General features: G+C 40.2%; 1 protein-coding gene across 1 annotated transcript in view; it reads left to right on the top strand.

Annotated features, from left to right (window-relative positions):
* The window catches only part of mmp11a (matrix metallopeptidase 11a), a 47643-nt gene extending 30435 nt beyond the window's left edge, over window positions 1-17208 (top strand). The window contains exons 2-8 of the mRNA XM_079687622.1: window positions 3515-3735; window positions 7510-7653; window positions 9336-9469; window positions 10656-10894; window positions 11997-12201; window positions 12665-12925; window positions 13089-17208. Coding sequence (XP_079543748.1) covers window positions 3515-3735; window positions 7510-7653; window positions 9336-9469; window positions 10656-10894; window positions 11997-12201; window positions 12665-12925; window positions 13089-13207 — 1323 coding nt within the window. The 3' untranslated portion in view covers window positions 13208-17208. The remainder of the gene's footprint in view (window positions 1-3514; window positions 3736-7509; window positions 7654-9335; window positions 9470-10655; window positions 10895-11996; window positions 12202-12664; window positions 12926-13088) is intronic.
* The last annotated feature ends 239 nt before the right edge of the window (window positions 17209-17447 follow it).

The raw sequence follows: 17447 nt of genomic DNA, 5'->3' as shown, positions 1-17447 counted from the left end.
TTTCAGAATGTTGCAGGAAATAAGCTTTTTGGCAAACACACATTTATGATACTTAAACATTTAGTTCAGGGTGATAACCGCCACATAGAAACACACATTGTGATTTTTGAAGCATGAATACAATCGCCAGAAGTAGGGCTAGGCCATAAACAAATTACATCACAGTCGCCACCACTAAGCTAAGGGCGATATTATTTGTGATGACATTTAGTGGTTCAATTAGTTACTTGATATCAACCACGTTTTTTGAAGACACATAGAAGCTTCGGACATTGACAAGTGGGGTAATTACTGACATATTTGATGTTGTACAACACAACGTGAACCTCTCTTTAGCTTGTGTTAACCACACACCTTATTTTAGGCTTCTAACCACTAACAAGTTCCAAAAACCGCTGACTTTGAGACGAGGGAACCGGAAGTTGTAAAATGCAAAATTGTTCCTGTGTTTTTGGCTGTACTGAATAATGAATATGTTAATTATGGCAATTTCACCCAAATCTTAATAGGATGAAATAAGGACATTTTGGACTGACAACAAACTACAACTTCACTTGAACAAAGGGAGTTCATTTTCATTTCAGTGCAGAACCTAGTCTAAACATCTTATGACGCCAATCCACATCTATATTTGTTTTTCTTCTGATCAGTAAAATCCAGATTTGGATGAACAACACTGGGGGCATGAACTCAGTGACCTCAATAGACGCAGCAGGCCTGTATAGGCTCACCTACAGTATATAGAGGCGATACCCCCAGGGTATAAAATGCTGTACTTGTGTACTCAGACAAGCACATTCATGTCTACAGGCTTTAGATTGATACATGTCAGACCTGTTTTAAGGGCTTTGTTGTTTATCTGAGGATTTTGTTATCAGAACGACAGATAACAGGCCCCTTAGATCAGATTTCAGAAGAAATAAGCTGCCATGCAAACAAGCAGCCATTTTTCTGAGGCCCACTCATTACAACACTAACAAGCCATTTAAGAAAACCGTAGGTAATGAGCAGAAACATCCCCCCTGATGCGGGTAAGTGCTTTGTGCAACAAAACAAGCAGCTTACATGTCGTTTAAACAAAGTTAAACACAGGGGGTGGGTGGGGGGGTTCTGTGACCCAGACCCATCAGTCACTGTGTGTTTCTGCAGTCTGGAGCACATTCCATGAATCCTGCTGGGTTTTGTTCCCCTTCACCTACAACAACGAAACAGTTTGAGTCATGTAGAGCTGAGTGAGGCAGCCTCGTTCAAACACAACTGAAAAACCTGATGACAATGACAATTATTTTTTTTAATATTTTGCTCTTGTGAATTGGGTTTTGCGTTTTTGTAGGGTTCATGTCAAATATTTGGTTTTAAGTCTGAAGAGTTGAAAGGTCTATCTATTATTAAATGTCATCCGCGTACATATTTTTGTTCACACATAAATGAGGTCACACTACTTTTTAGAAAACTCTTTTATTTGATGGTTGTACGGTGGCCAACAGGGGCCAATGTTTTCACAGGTCAGCCACCGTAGATTTGGGGAAATTATGTCATTATTCAAACTATAAGTCAAGACATGTCTGGGTTTGGTTGTGGGAAAGTTTGTCCTGAAATACAATCATTTTTGTACCCTTTGTACAACTATTTTGATTATTTCACCAGCTAATCCAAAGGGGGGGGGGAATTCATAATAATAGTCATTTAAATATTGAAAATAAGCTATATTTACCTGGTACTTTTAAAACAAAGTTATAAATTAATTTCCATAGTTGAGTAGTAAAAAAATCAAAAGAAGTATAAATAAATTATAATAATAAAAGTAGAACAAAATGGAAATCTATCTATTAAAATTGAAGTATGTTGAATTATTAGGCCTACTTGAATAGTAAATGTACATATACCTTTCCACTAATTAATCAAATTAATTAATCTATTACCATGGACATCTTTGGTACTGCAATTTTTTCAGAAAGATATCAATATCAGCTAAAATCCTCACAGGATTATGAAATAAAGAACTCCACTGAATCTGATTATTTAATTTCTACAAAAGAAATTGACAGTGTCTTCCCAACAGGTTGTTCTGAGTGGCAGAGGAAAGGAAATGCCAGCAGTGGTGTAGCACTGCAGATGTGGTACAGAGGAGGCGCTCCTCTGTAATTTGCGCCAGTGGAAATGAGCAGAGCCATTTCCTCTGGATTGGGGGAGTGGTGGGGGTGTAACTGATAGTAATCTCTTAAACCGGGGAATACGATTTTGAGTGTGTTCCTCCAGAGTCCAAAATGAAGCTGATTCGCCTTCACTTCCTCGTATACTTTCTTTTTCTCCCTTTTTTTGTATTTACTTCATGATGATTTCTCTTTGTAATTTCCCCCTCATCTTTTTTTTTCTTCCACTTAAACCTTTTATCTTTAACATTTTTAGCATTTAAATACCGTGACATTTTTAAGGTTAATTCAATTCATTTCAAGTTTAACCATGGTGCATTTTGATGGAATTAATAGTCCAAAATTGAGAAGGCTAGTTGCTGCTTGTGACACCTGTAACTGAAGCTCCTGTCTCAGAATAAAAACTGATCCATGTGGAAACCGACAGTTATGAGGCTCATTGGTACCTCTTTTTATAAAAGTGAGCTTATTTGACCATAAGCATACATAAGTTTTGTTTGTTGCTATTTTGTCCCCTTTTCTGTTGTGTATTGAGCTTCTTGCAGAGTTTTTTTTATTTGCACCTTTTTGTTTATGCAGCTTTTTTTTAATAAAATGCGCATGTTTTGTGAAGTTGGTGAAGAAGTTTCTTCATTTGCATGTGTTTTGGCTAAATTATGTTTATTTATTTGCATCGTTTGGAAAGTGCAGCGAATTTCTCGTAGTTGAAATGTTCTGGGCCGTTGTAGCGCGTTTTTTGTCGGCCACCGTACAGGAATACCGCACTGTAAGAGCCAGTCAGGCGTATTGATATTTATGGTAAATATTTATGTTTGGTGAGGTTAAATGAATTGGATAATAATAGAGTTATAAACAAACCGTTTTGTTTGTTTATGGACTGCTCAAGGTTTATGTTTGTTATTGTTTACGGAAAAGCAGACTCTAGTGCGCAAGTCTATGAGTATAAAATGACGCATTACCACTACCACTACCACAATTGGAAGTCTACCACGTAGTTGAAAACGTTTTTGCCCGGACGTGTCCACATGCCTGTGTATTTATTTATATGAGGTTAAAAGTGTTGTAGAGTAAGTCGGTAGTGGACCGCCAACAGATCTATGGAATAGTAAGTGAATAAAACCCTCAGGACGCATACCTGGGACTATGGTTTTCATTGAAGGTATTTGGATGTTTTAAACGCCAGTGAACACTCGAATTCGCCTTGTAGGCTTAGTGCCCTTGGAACTTTGTATTTTGCATAATTGGCCACTACACGCACAAAAGACAAATAGATGACACACAGTGACATATTTTTCAAAGTATTTACGTGTTTAATTTATTTGTTAAAAACAACTATCTGTTGACCACTATTGTTCTTACAGTTGTCTGAAAAGTTCCCCGACCTGAAGAAGAGGGGGAAGCTTTCTCACACTCAGGACTTTGTAAAGGAGACAAGTTTGCAGGCCAACACCTCTAACACATGGAACCGACCACGCTGTGGAGTACCAGACTACCCCGCCCATAAGGAGGTGCATTATCGGGGGCGACAGAGACGCTTCGTCCTGTACGGAGGACGTTTAGAGAAGACAGACCTCACCTACAGGTACATACCAGGCGCCGATACAGAATACCCTAATTCTAGAAAGCACAACATTTCATTGTGGGTTGGCTGTGGTGGGTCAATAGATATCATGGTGAGATGGAATGAAAACACATTCAGGAATTGTCATTGATTTTTCTTTTTTATGTTTGCAAGAGAAGAGGGACGTTTGTTGCTCTCTTTCCGTGAAACAGAGGCTTGCACTCTAAAGGAAGGACCCTAGCCATCCGATATGAATATTTTGTGCCCCAATTCTTTATGTGATTTCTTTGTAAAATAGGTAGTTTAACCAGGATTTCTAACTCTGGCGAGGCCAAATCTGATAGTTGGATAAGGTCAATAATAATGTGTGTGTGTATCTGCTGTGTGTTATATTGTTTTTTTTCTCTCTTCCACACACTGCCTGAAACGCCTGTTTTCTTCTGTGACATAATTTACTCACTATGTAACAATTGCGCTTGTATAGGCTAGCGCTCTAACACATTGTACTTGATAGGCTAAGGGACCCGACATCTCTAAGTGGTTGACCAATAACAACAGAGCCGGCCAGCTAACCAATCAGAGCAGACTGGGCTCTGGTTTCAGACAGAAGGGGAAAAGAGGTGCTGCAGAAATAAAGAGCTTTTTGAACATTAAAGCATGGAGACATATCAAAATGAACATTTTCAGAATATGTCGTCTTAAACTACCGGATGTGCAATTAGAAGCTTTTTCTTGCAACTTAACCATTCTAATGTAAATTGTCAATAAGAAATTGTTACTGCTGCCCCAGTATCGCAAAAAAAAAGAAGATATTGCTGGTTTAAAGAATCACTTCATTAGGCAAAACGATGACTCCATTTCAGGCAGTTTTCAGACCAACTTAATGATAGACTCAAGGAAAAAACATGCAACACGGGAGGGCTTATATACTATATATATATAGTTCTATATATAGTAATATAGAAAAGGAAGTCTTAAAATTATAATTTGGACAAAGGGGTGATGCTTTGCTTTCATCTAAGGACTTGGCACCACCGCGCGTCTGGCAGTGCTCTGTTGGCGGCTGCCTCTCTGTCTGTGTCTCCTGGGGTCTCTTTCATTGTGGCCATTCTTTAACGCAACAGTATATATTAACACAGAGCGAGAGAGAGGGGGGGAGGCAGCACCGGCCGCAAACTAATGCGATTCTGTTCTTTTTTTTAAAGGGCCCTATGCTGCTCATTTTCAGGTTCATATTTGTATTTTGTGCCTCTACAAATGACATTTGTACATGCTTTAATGTTAAAAAAAGCTCTTCATTTTTCTCATACTGCCTGTGCATTATGCACCCTCTGTCTGAAACCAGAGCCCAGTCTGCTCCGATTGGTTAGCTAGCCTGTTATAATTGGTCAACCACTAATAGATGTGTGGGAAATGTGTTGGAGCGATAGCCAATAGAACGCAAGTGTTACATAGTGATGTCATTATGTAACAATTAAGAAATACATGATCCTCAAATGTGTAGCTCCCCCACTGAAAATAGTCTCCAACTGTGCACTACTTCCTCTTGCTGTTTGACAAAACTACAGTGAGCAGCTTTGCATCATTGTTATTTAAAAAAAAAAAACTAGTGTAATTCCCCTTTCAAGGCTAAGCAATGTAGGTCATATTTAGGAAAATATAACCTCTTTAATCTTAGGATAACAAAAAGTGATAAGCTCAATATTTACACTTATGTGAACTTTGCACTGAGCAAAGTCCATATGCAAACTGAAGTCAGTCTGAACAAATGTAAGCACCTTTGCATGAGTCTTGCTGCACACTTTACATTATGGTCAAACGTTTTTTCTTGTCTTGTAATTATTACTTTTAGTATCAAATTTAAATGTGCGGTTTAAATGAAAAATGTTCAGGAAATGTAACTCTTCCTGTCGCCTTAAAGTATATGCTTTATGGATAACTGAGACAGGGAATGACATGAACAACAGTTGTATTTTTATTGCTAGAGATTTCTCTAAATTAAGACCACATTTCCCATAAACCCTGCTGCTTCCTGTCCCTTTTGACCCTTCATGCATGATGAAAGACAAGAACTGCCTGCCAGCCAGAAAAAAATCTTACAGGTAACATGTTCTGAAGTTGTGCCATAAAATGATGCAGCAAATGTTAACTTTATATTTTTACACCAAAGATCCCTGAAGGGACTAGCTAATAATGAGGTTATCTGGAAACCTTTAATCAACAAGAAACAATCATATCCAGAATTAACACCTATAAGTTAAAGGAACAGATTGAATTGTTGGTTAATACAGGCATACGAGGCATTTGAGTCCTGCAGGATTTCACCGTTAATATAATTGTCTCGAAAACACATGTTGGCTCCTGAAAGACATCCAGTGTTTGGTCTTTTCCGGAAGCATCCTACAGTGTCTCAACTGAAAGAGGACCACAAACACACACACAATATAATACAATTTTGAGATTTGGGGATATTTATCTCCCATTCTTTCACTTTTTCTGACATTTTCAACACCAAACATGTCGTTAATGTCTCTGTTTAGTGAACTACAGCAATCTGAAAGCCTGTACATTATTTATATCACACTTTATCAGTAGAAAAACAGGAAATTACTTTTTTAATGCAGTATTTTCTGATTTATGGCGCAACACAAAGATATTTCGCTCTGTGCAAACCTTTGACTAATATGTCAACAACATGAAACAAGAATATGAACCTGGCTTGTTTATCCAATGTTCACACAAGAGTTCTACATCCTGACACATCCTTCATCTACACTGTCTCAACTGAAAGAAGACCAGAAACACATTAAAAAATATAATAAAATGTGGAGACTTTGGGATATTTATCTCCCATTCTTTTACTTTTCGGGCATTTTACAGACCAGACATGTTGTTGATATCACTATTTACCAAACTACCTCTTTTTCTGAAAAATGCATAAAATGATGCAATATATGTTAAATACATGGTTTATACATGTAATTAATGGGGTTACATTTCTTCTGATTACCTAATTTGGGCATGCACATTTGCAGCGCGCAAACCTACCTCTTTTGGATTTGGAAAGGTTGGCATGTATGCTATTTTTTGCTATTTCTTTGAGTGAGAAAACTTTATTAACGCCGTGCCTGAGTACACATCTGGAGTCATGACACGTTAGCCTAGCTTAGCATAGTGAGTGGAAATGGTAATCAGCTAGCCTGGCCCTTTGCAAAGATAAAAAATCTGCCTAACAACAACTCAAACCCTGTTTAATCAACATGTTGTATCTTGTTTTGTTTAATCTCTGTCTTTTTGAAGAGTCAGCTCTTCAGTTTTAGCATCATTGTGCCAAAATCTCAATCTGTGCTTGCAAGTGGCAATTTGCAACCGTGCTATAGCTGGAAGCGCTACACAGGCACGTCCTGACAGCTCCGTACTTCACCCGTAGAGAGTGGTTGTCCATTCCTCACACGCATATCAGAATAATTTACAAAGCGTGAAACTACTACAACGATTGGTCTACATTAATTCTATATGATTAATACATATTTAGAGTCCTGTTTGTTAAATAAGGAGGTTTATGTTCTTGTTCCTATTTATCACATGGGTGGTTTTATTTAAAAGGAAAGGGAGCCTGGGGGTGTCAGTAACAGAACACCTCCCCGCTGATGAGACAGATATCAGATTAGAGGGAGGCATGCAAGGCTGGTGGTCCCTCTCTGCTTCCCTACTGTATATCCTGCGTGAGTGTGTGTGTGTGTGTGTGTGTGTGTGTGTGTGTGTGTGTGTGACACCTGCACTGATCTCCCGCAGGATAGTTCGGTTTCCCTGGCAGATAGGCGAGGAGAAGGTTCGACGTGTCTTTCGGGAAGCGCTGAAAATCTGGAGTGACGTCACCCCGCTCACCTTCACCGAGATCCACAGTGGGAAGGCCGACATCCGGATCGACTTCACAAGGTGGGAGACCGGGATGTGGGGGGAAAAGCATATTTTAGAAGTAATTATAAAGGAAAAGTAACGCATGCTATATGTTTTAAGTAAAAAAAAAAAGATATGATTGCAAAATGAATTAATGTGCTATGACATAAAATACAAAATACATTATTTTTGCAACTTTGTTCAAGATGGAAATATCTCCATTGGGTGCATTAGCATGCCATTTGAATCATGCTCTCATATTCCCCTCAGGAATACCTGTATACATTTTTGTGATCCTTTGACTATCAAGATCAAGTATCTGCAGCTCTTATCACATTCCAATCGGCCTCTGCTGTAATTTCTGTCTACTGATAATTATCAAAAGTTTAGCAATTTAGGGTAGCAACGGTATGACATTTTCACAATTAATCCTTTACAGTTACAGTTAACCATATGCTTTTAGGGTTTCCCTCTCCTGTAGTGTGTGCATGTAAATGGTCTACAATGGCTAAAATCCCAAAGTTCCCTCACACACTCCCCACCCAGCCTCAAACACCTCCATTGGACTCCTTTATTGACTTCTGTAACATAGTGACATCACTATGTAACACTCACACTTCTATTGGCACTCCTACACATTTTACGTGGCAATGTAAGATATTGAAATAAACCTGACATAAGGCGCTTTCACTCCGCAGTACTTTTCCCACTTTAGTTCCAATATAGTTCCGAAATGTTGCGCTCACACAAAAAAAATCCGGAAACAAAGATTTGTTCATGAGAACCTTTTTACCCCTTTTCCAGAAAAAGGTTCCTATTTCTGATTGGCTGGGCGGATTGCAAACCACGCCCCGTAAAACTCCAAATAGGTTTTGTGAAGCCGCCATTTTATTATCCTCGCATTAGCATTATTAGCATTAGCCCAGCGCACAAACGCAGAGAGACTAACTTATGGCAACACAAAAGAAAACATGGGAGCGGTGGAGATGAGGAGGTGTCGGCGTTCTGGCGATTTACTCGAAAGGCTTCAGCCAGTCCCCAACTCCGGGGACTTCCGGCCGGGGACTTTGGGCGGCAGTATACGCCGTGAAGTTGTTTGCGGCCTGCCAGTAAACCCAAAGCAGAAGAAGAAGAAGTGACGTCAGCGGCTTCATTTGCCTAATCCTCCCCCAGGGACTTATTCCGGTGTGAACGCGATCTGTACTTAGTTCATGAGAACTAAAGCGTTCTCATGAACTAAGTTCTCATGAACCTTTGTGGGAAAAGTACTGCGGTGTGAAAGCGCCTATAAGTGTATTTTGTATAAGTTGGAAACTCCCTCTGGAGGGAACTTTGGGATTTTAGCCATTGCAGTCCATTTACATGCACTAAAACACACTATAGGGAACCCCCCCCCCCCCCCCAAAAAAAACATCAGAGGACCTCTTCAATTTATGGCAAAATACAATAAGACTTATGTTTTATTTCACCAAATGATTGGAAGTCAAACCATAAAGCCTTAGATTTCATTTAACATGCCTGTTTAGTTATTTAACTATAATTTCAGATAAGGAAATGTGTTTTTCCTTTGTTATTATTAACTTAATATTAATGGGTTTTCTGACAGCAACCTCATCAACTTGTTTTTTCATCCATAAAGTTTCACTTAAAAAATTCATCATGCTGTAAACCTTCAGAGTGGCTCTTGTGCTCATCAGAACGTTTCATTTATGGGATTGCAGGTACTGGCATGGAGACAACCTTCCCTTCGATGGCCCGGGTGGGATTCTCGCTCACGCATTTTTCCCCAAAACCCACCGACAAGGTGACATTCACTTCGACTATGACGAGTCCTGGACCCTCGGAAACCACATGGGTGAGGGTTTATTCGACAGAATTTAGAAAAAAATATATAAATATGAATATAAATCATTAATACAATTCATGGTACTATGTGTTTACTGTGTCGACTTTTTGGGCCAATTACAGTATGTGTACCCATACAAGGAATTTGAAAGTTTAGAAAAGAGGTATCAGAAAATGAGTAAAGAAAAAACTGGTACCAAGCAAATACCATCATGAGGGAAGAAGAGGTGCAGGGAGGCCAAGTGGAGAATGGATGACTGACATAAAGAGGTGGTCAGGGAAGTGGCGGCAAATCCAGATGTTTTGGATGTTAGGTGACGTCATCAAAGTGAATGACCTGACCTGAAAAAACTAGCAGGCTCTAAATTTCCCTGGTTATGTTTCTCAACACTTTAATTCAGGTTTTTCCTTTAATATGTCAACGACACTATAAAGATGCAAATGGTAACAGATAAACAATGTGATTAAATATGAACTAACCATGTATTGTTGAGAAAGTAGTAGTTGCAGAGCATGGGTTTTTAAAAGTGAATACAAAGGTTATATTACTATTTTAGAAGTATTATATAAGAATATGTATAATTAGAAACACTGAAATGCAATGATTATTATGAATCAATTCAAGAAATGTAAAACAGGCAAAATATGACTTTCATGACTGCCCAAGGAAATCAAAATACCATTTAAAATAGAAAAAGCACATACAATCACTTTAGACAATAAGATTTATATCGTGCTGGTTATTATTTACTGCCAAATATCAGACTATCTTCCTGAAGATAAGACATTGCAAGCTTCATTGCTCAGAAATGAGTATTCACCAAAGCCATGTAGCCTACTAAATGTAAAAAAGCAACAATATCTCTAAATCCAGCAATGATTTTAGTTATAACCTTTCTAGGATGGAAAGATCTCACAAGCTGAGTTCACATGGGGGCAACTATGAACAGTCAATGATATGTGACACATCTGTAACATGAGGTGTTCTCAGGTCATGGAGAGGAAGAAGGGGAAGTTAGTCAACAGCGAGGGGCTTTTTAATGACTCCTTGTTGGCACTGTATCATCTCAGATAGCTAAATCTGCTACTGCAAGCAGGTCAAAGCAAACTATTTCCAGACGCCATTTGAGCCATCTGTGGTTTTGCATCCTCTGACTCGTCTCTCACCCCCCCCCCCCCCCCCCTCCCTCCTGTAGGCACAGACCTTCTCCAGGTTGCCGCCCATGAGTTCGGGCACGTCCTTGGCCTGCAGCACTCTCGCGAGCCTGGGGCCATCATGTCCGCATACTACACCTTCTCCTACCCTCTGAGGCTGAGCGAGGATGACAAGCGGGGCATCCAGTACCTGTATGGAGCTCAACCACAGGTCCTGCCCTCACCGCCACCCTCCCCTCCACCTCCATCCAACCCCGAGACTAACGAGATCGTCGCTAATGTGAGTGGAGCTGACGCAACATTACAATAACCAGTTCAAAACAACTCAAAATAACTATAATAATGTTCTTATTGTCAACAAATCCTATGAAAGGACCAAAACCAACAATGTGTTCCTATGTCTTTCTGACTTCCTGTATGTAGCTCTCAGCTCCAATCCCATTGGTTCCTACCTAAAACAGCTAGAGCAAATGGAGTTTCATTTGTAATAAAGGAAAAAAATGCTCAGTCATTTCCTTGAACAGCTGGTCACTTTAATTTTTATGGAAGTGAATCAGGAAGGTATTGTGCTTTTGAAGGGGACTTTTTTCAGTGGCGGATTAAGCACCATTGGTGATAAACCCTAACAGAAGCATAAGCTTGATTGATCGTGTCTTGTAAGCTTGTTTGTTTTGTTGAGCAGCTTTTAACAATGTCACGCTTGGTTGCAGAAAGTCTCTTTTTATCGAGTTGAGCTCACTTCAAGAAACTCCAAAGGACAAATTAGGTGCCATGCTCTAATGAATATTGACATCAAATAAAACCAACCAACGTCTAGGACCAATCACAGTAGTTCTTACTGAAGACATGAATCTTTAAAATGAATAAAAGTTACTCAAACAGGGGTAAATCGTTTTTTTGTTGGGGATTTTATCAAGCAGAGGATTAATCCCCATTTGGTGCAGTACATGCGGCTCACTGATGTTCTGGAACTCAATGGAGCCCTATGACACAGAGGAAAAGGATATCCGTGGGGAATATGGTTGATCATTCGTTTTTTCAATGGTCTTTGTTGACAAGAGAAATATAGAATAGACCACCAGCCTTATCCCTTTATCCCACAGTGGTTCCTGTGGTCACACACTGTTAAAAAAAAGCAAGCATCATTGAAACTTCACCACTTCATTCAGGGGGGTATTTTAACCAAAAATGATAAATAATGGTAAAAAGTCATTATTTAGTTATAAGCACTTGGAAACAGTTTCTTCTAAGTTGTAACCGAGAGGTATTTTACCGGACGTTATTTTGGGATCCTTTCAGACAATAAAACGGCTCCTTAACACTCCATACTGCTGCAAAAAAAACATCTTGGAAGAAACTTTACACTTGTGTCTCATTTTCAGCCTGACGCCTGCCAGACGGACTTTGATGCCGTGTCTATGATCCGAGGGGAGCTGTTCTTCTTCAAGTCGGGCTACGTGTGGCGGATCAGAGACGGGCATCTGGAAAGCGGTTACCCAGCGCTGGCGTCCCGTCACTGGAGGGGGATTCCCAACAACATCGACGCCGCCTTTGAAGACAAGTCAGGGAATATTTGGTTCTTTCAAGGTGGGCATTGACGACGGTCTGAGCTGTGCTGTTATGTGGTTAAAGGTTTCATGTGAGTGCAGCAGTCACCAAGTATCAAGCAGCCTTGGGCAAGTTTAAACTGGTGCTAAGTGGTAATTAACACAGAGCTGTAGAGTTGTTTGTGTGTATTTCCATTAGATGTGGTTAAGGTGAAATGTTTCCTTCAAACATATGTCAGTCCCATTCCTCACTATGAGGGCCATAAACATAAATTGAAGTCAGATTACTAGTGATAGGAATAAGGACCTTTTGGGATCTTTTGAGTTAATTCCCAAGAGCCCTAATTGCTCTTTTTTGTCATATATTTATATTCTTCGCCAAACCTCTAAATCGTTTCCACCGTCTTTTAACATCTTCCTGGGGTATAGTCTTGAGTTGTATAGACAGGGCTAAAAAGCTCTAGAAATAAATGGCATTGTTCAAGATCTCTCTCTCGGGGCAGGTGAGAATTACTGGGTGTTCGATGCCGAGATGCAGATCCGAGGGCCGGAGTCCATCAGGAGTTTGGGTCTGTCGGTGTCTGGGATCCAGGCGGCGCTGCGTTGGGGCCACGATTCCAACTACAACACCTACTTCTTCAAGTCGGGTAGCTACTGGAGGTTCAGCCCCCGAGAGCAGAGGGTGGAGTCCGTCTACCCGCGCAGCATGAAGGACTGGAGCGGCATCCCTGACGAGGTGGATGCCACCTTCAGGGACGTCTACGGTACGGTCCAAGGCAAAACTAACCAAGTTAAAGAGTTCCTATCTGAAAATGTTCCCCAGGGATTCATAGATAATCCAGATATCTTTCTTTTTTTTGTTTTATAAGCTAGTTGGTTTGTTGGGATCTGATTTATTTACACAGAATGTTTTATTTTATCTTTCAGGCTACGCTCACTTTGTCCGAGGTCGACAGTACTGGAAGTTCGATCCCATTGGCATGAACTCTTTGGAGGGCTATCCCCGCTACATCGGCATGGACTTCTTCGGATGTAGAAACATTTGAGCTATGGAGAACAAGAGCCAGATTTATGACTATGAAGAGGAGTTCTTGAAGCAATGACGTTTGTGTGCTCATCCTGCGGTTTCTAGAAGGATGGCAATATATATCCGTTTACGCTTTCCTCCATTTATTACACCTTCTTCTCAGGAAAACCAAGTAATGTTTCCTCAGACTTAGCACCTCCTATGCAGCTGTACTCGTATTTATTTTGCACATTTTTGTAACCATAAAGCTGAGGTCTGGGCCCTGTATTAACAACGTGTGATGCTGCATCGCTCTCACTTCCTGTCTTTGAGCCTGGAATGTTCGACTAATTGTGGTTTTCAGAAACTGTAAAGGATATGTTCCATTACATCTATTCTGTAGTGTTACTTCCATTAGGAGCAAAGCACTGTAGTTTCAAAAACAATGTAAAGAGGGGGAAAAAATCAATGTGCTAAAACACATGCAAATGAAGAAACCTGTTCTTCACCAGCAAATAAAAGAAAATCGCAAGAAATTAGCTCAAAACACAACACAAACAGGGACACTAAAAAGTAATGCACACAGCTGTGAAGGTGACCGTGTCACCCGTGTCATTGCTGATGTGTTTCCCCAACAACAACAACCGAGTGTTTCGAGCCAGGTCCCGTTATCTCGCAGGACAGTGCACCCAGCAGGAGCCTCCAGCTAGATTTGATCGATATGGACATAAACGCGAGTGAAGTCTAATCGGACAGGAGAGAGAGATCAGAGATCAGCTGCTGCTGACGGAGACACGTGGGAGAGGGGGAGGAAAAAAGAGGCTCCGTGTATTATTGTTATATTATTATATAGAGTCGTTATTAATTTGTTTTAAAGCGACAGCACTTTTCTAATTTTGTCCGGAAGATTTCAACTTTAAAGGACATGTTGACCGGCGAACATTTTTTTGAACGGAAACTCTGCCGCACGGTTCCCTCGTCCCTTGGAAGAGGCGGAAAGGTGGGTGTTTTTCATCTGCTGGTGGTATACCGGGGAGATTTACAGCAGGAGCAAACGCTTGCCTCTGGGAGGGAGAAAAAGAGAAACAGCCAGAGCCCTGCCTCTCCCCACCTCTGCTGCTAAATCCGCCGTGGAGAATTAACAGAAGGGCAACCATGCTCGGGAAGTGTTCTTTGCTGCTTTTGGTGTATTTTGTGGCGGAAGTACAGCGCAACTTGCAGGCCCGGCATATGTACTACAGCGTCTCCAGCGGGTCGAGCGGTCTCGTGTGAACGGAATACTTTTTTGATATCGAATTCGGTTCATTTTCGTTTCCGTTCCCGTGTAAATGGGGCCTAACTCTGCCAACAGTGACAGTGGACCAACTTCATAACCCCTGAACATCAACAAGCACTCCGGTCCCAGCAGTGTGCGTCACTTTTTAATGTCCAAGTTTTCGTTTATGCAGAGCTTTTAATAGACTCTGAGCATGTGTTGTCAGGTTGGGCGAATATGTTTCTTCATTTGCATGTGTTTTGGCACATTTGTGGTTCTTTTACTTGGATAGTTTCTGAAGCTGCAGTGTGTTTATCCGAATGGATTGTTTTGGGCCGGTGTAGCGCGTTCGCATGGGTCGGCCGTCATATGGATGGACTGCCGATACTCAAGTGTTTGAATTGTGACATCAAACTTAAAGCTGCAGAAGGTAGATTTGTACATTTTCTCTGCAGAGAGCATGTATTAATGCAATAGCCGCTTTCACACCAAGTACTTTGCCGTACTTAGTTCCCAGCACTTAGTTCCCCCATGAAACTAAAGAGCAGATCGCGTTCACACCGGAATAATTCCCTGAGGGAAGATTAGGCAAATGAAGCCGCTGACGTCACTTCTTCTTCTTCTGCTTTGGGTTTACTGGCAGGCCACAAACAACTTCACGGCGTATACTGCCACCCGAAGTCCCCGGCCGGAAGTCCCCGGAGTTGGGGACTGGCTTCCGAGTAAATCGCCTGAACGCTGACACCTCCTCATCACTCCAAAGCTCCCATGTTTTTTTTTGTGTTGCCATAAGTTATTCTCTCTCCGTTGGTGCGCTGGGCTAATGCTAATACTAATAATGCTAATGCCAGCAAATACAATGGCGGCTTCACAAAACTTTTCCAAGTTTTACGGGGCATGGTTTGCAATCCGCCCAGCAGAAATTGGAACATTTTTTGTCCCCAGGAAATTACCTGCTCTCTAGCAGGGACTGAAAAGGGGGGAAAAGTTCTCATGAACTAAGTTCTCTTTTTGGTGTGAACGCAAAATCCAGGAACTATCGGAACCAAAAGGGAAAAGCACGGGGAAATGATGTCGGTAAACAAGAGCTGAAGGATGTTTTCACATATGCAGTTGATTTCCCTGCCTTCCTGAATCACACTGGCCATGAATCAGAACATAAAAACTAAATTCACAGTACTTTGAAGTCGGTCTGTTATTATGCAGAGGTTTGGAAAAAGCTGCATATGGATTATTTTGTGACACAGTCATAACTTTGAGAATGATGGACTTGTGTTTTTAATGTCCCATTGTGAATCACTCCGGCAGCACACTCTGTTTGGTGTCAACAAAAGTCAAGTTTCCGTCCAAATTTATTGCAAATTTTTACAGAATTTCCAGAAGACTTTCATAAGAAAATGCAAGCTACTGTTGTGCAAATATTAGGAGTGTTGTTGATCAAGAGAAACAGTTGCAGTAATACTTCACAGCCATTAAACCTTTGCAAAATAAGTGTGAACACTAAATAATGATGTGGAAAACACAATGGAATTGATGTGGGTTTTTTTTACTGCTTTGCAATGATAAGTGCTGTTTAATTCACATGCTTAATTTAAGTCAAGATTCATTCCTCATAACTGTTGATTAAGGATTACGGTTTACTAAAAGTCAACAACTAATAGTTTAAAGATATTTCAACTGGTGTTTCCATTCAGGTTTTTTATTGCTCAACTTCAAAATACACATAAAAACAGGTGGATGGAAACACACTAACTTGACGCAAATGTGTGTGACCGATTATTAGCAAATCTCTGCAGTGCTGGCTTTTTATTGGAGGATGATCTGAAGAGTTCAGATATCGCATTAGAGATTCATATTGACAAAACATGACCTCTGAAAAACGATGGTGGTCACAAGGACCTTTATCTAGTTTATTCTAAAAATAATGTAGAAAGTATTGTATTTATTTTTCATATTTGGCCAAATGTTCAAATTTTGAGTACGTTTTTGGGATATTATGTGACCTAATTCTTCTTCCCTGAAACTTTAATGTGATAACATCACTGTATGTCATGTTTTGTTGTACCTCTTCTTGATGACTCACCAGACTGCAGGTTCTCTGTGGTAGTGAAAAAGCTCCAGTGCGCCATCTAGAGGGCAGATGTCAATTATTTCCTCCTTTTGTGTCTTTCATGTCTCAAACTTCATTAATTCATCGCTGTTCTTTAACAAAACACGGTGCTCAAATCAGGTTACACAGTCAGTGTGATGCATTCAGGGACACAAGCTGCTGCGTGGATCAGCGGTTTTCACCAGGAGGCTTTTGCTATTTTTTGCCGAACCATAAGACAAATGTATTAGGCCTATTAAGACTCAAATGGCATTGGTGGAAAGGTACATTCACTCAAGTATAACTTTGAGGTACTTTACTTGAGTATTTCCATACTTTACTAGCTTACATGTGACATGTTCTGACCTCTGAGGATCAGGTCACCCTGGTTGAGAACCGCTGAGTCATCGTTGCAGCGCTTGAGATGTGAAGGCTTAGTTCAGACTGTGGTGCTCAGTGCAGTTTTTCAGTGCAGGACGCTGACGAGTCATTGTTCAGACTCTGTTCTTTGAATTGTTTCTGCAACTCAAGTGTTAACCAGTGAAATAATATTTATACACAACTTAGCATAAGTTTGTTGTACATACATGTCTTTGATTACTTTTTTTTGTTTGTACTCATATGTAGCCCATACCCAGTGCATTGAAATGTATGAACTGCATATTGTTTGCTTTCTAATAAAAACATAACCTTTTTACCAATCGATCTATTACTATGGTTCCAATACTAGACATAGTGGATAATAAATAATTATATGTAGCCTTATTATTATTAGTAATAATAATGTTATAGATTTTATTTTATTATTATTGATTTGTCTTATTGTTATGCAAGTATCGGTACTATGCAAGTATTATATTTGTTTTGTTGTACAAACTTAATTGATAAGCTAAATCCAACTGAGTTAAAGGACTTTTTTTAAGGGCCGCTAAGGGA

The sequence above is a fragment of the Notothenia rossii genome (assembly GCF_949606895.1).
Source record: "Notothenia rossii genome assembly, chromosome: 6".
Taxonomy (NCBI): domain Eukaryota; kingdom Metazoa; phylum Chordata; class Actinopteri; order Perciformes; family Nototheniidae; genus Notothenia; species Notothenia rossii.
Note: the sequence above shows the minus strand (reverse complement) of the source record. Positions and strands in the feature narration are given on the sequence as shown.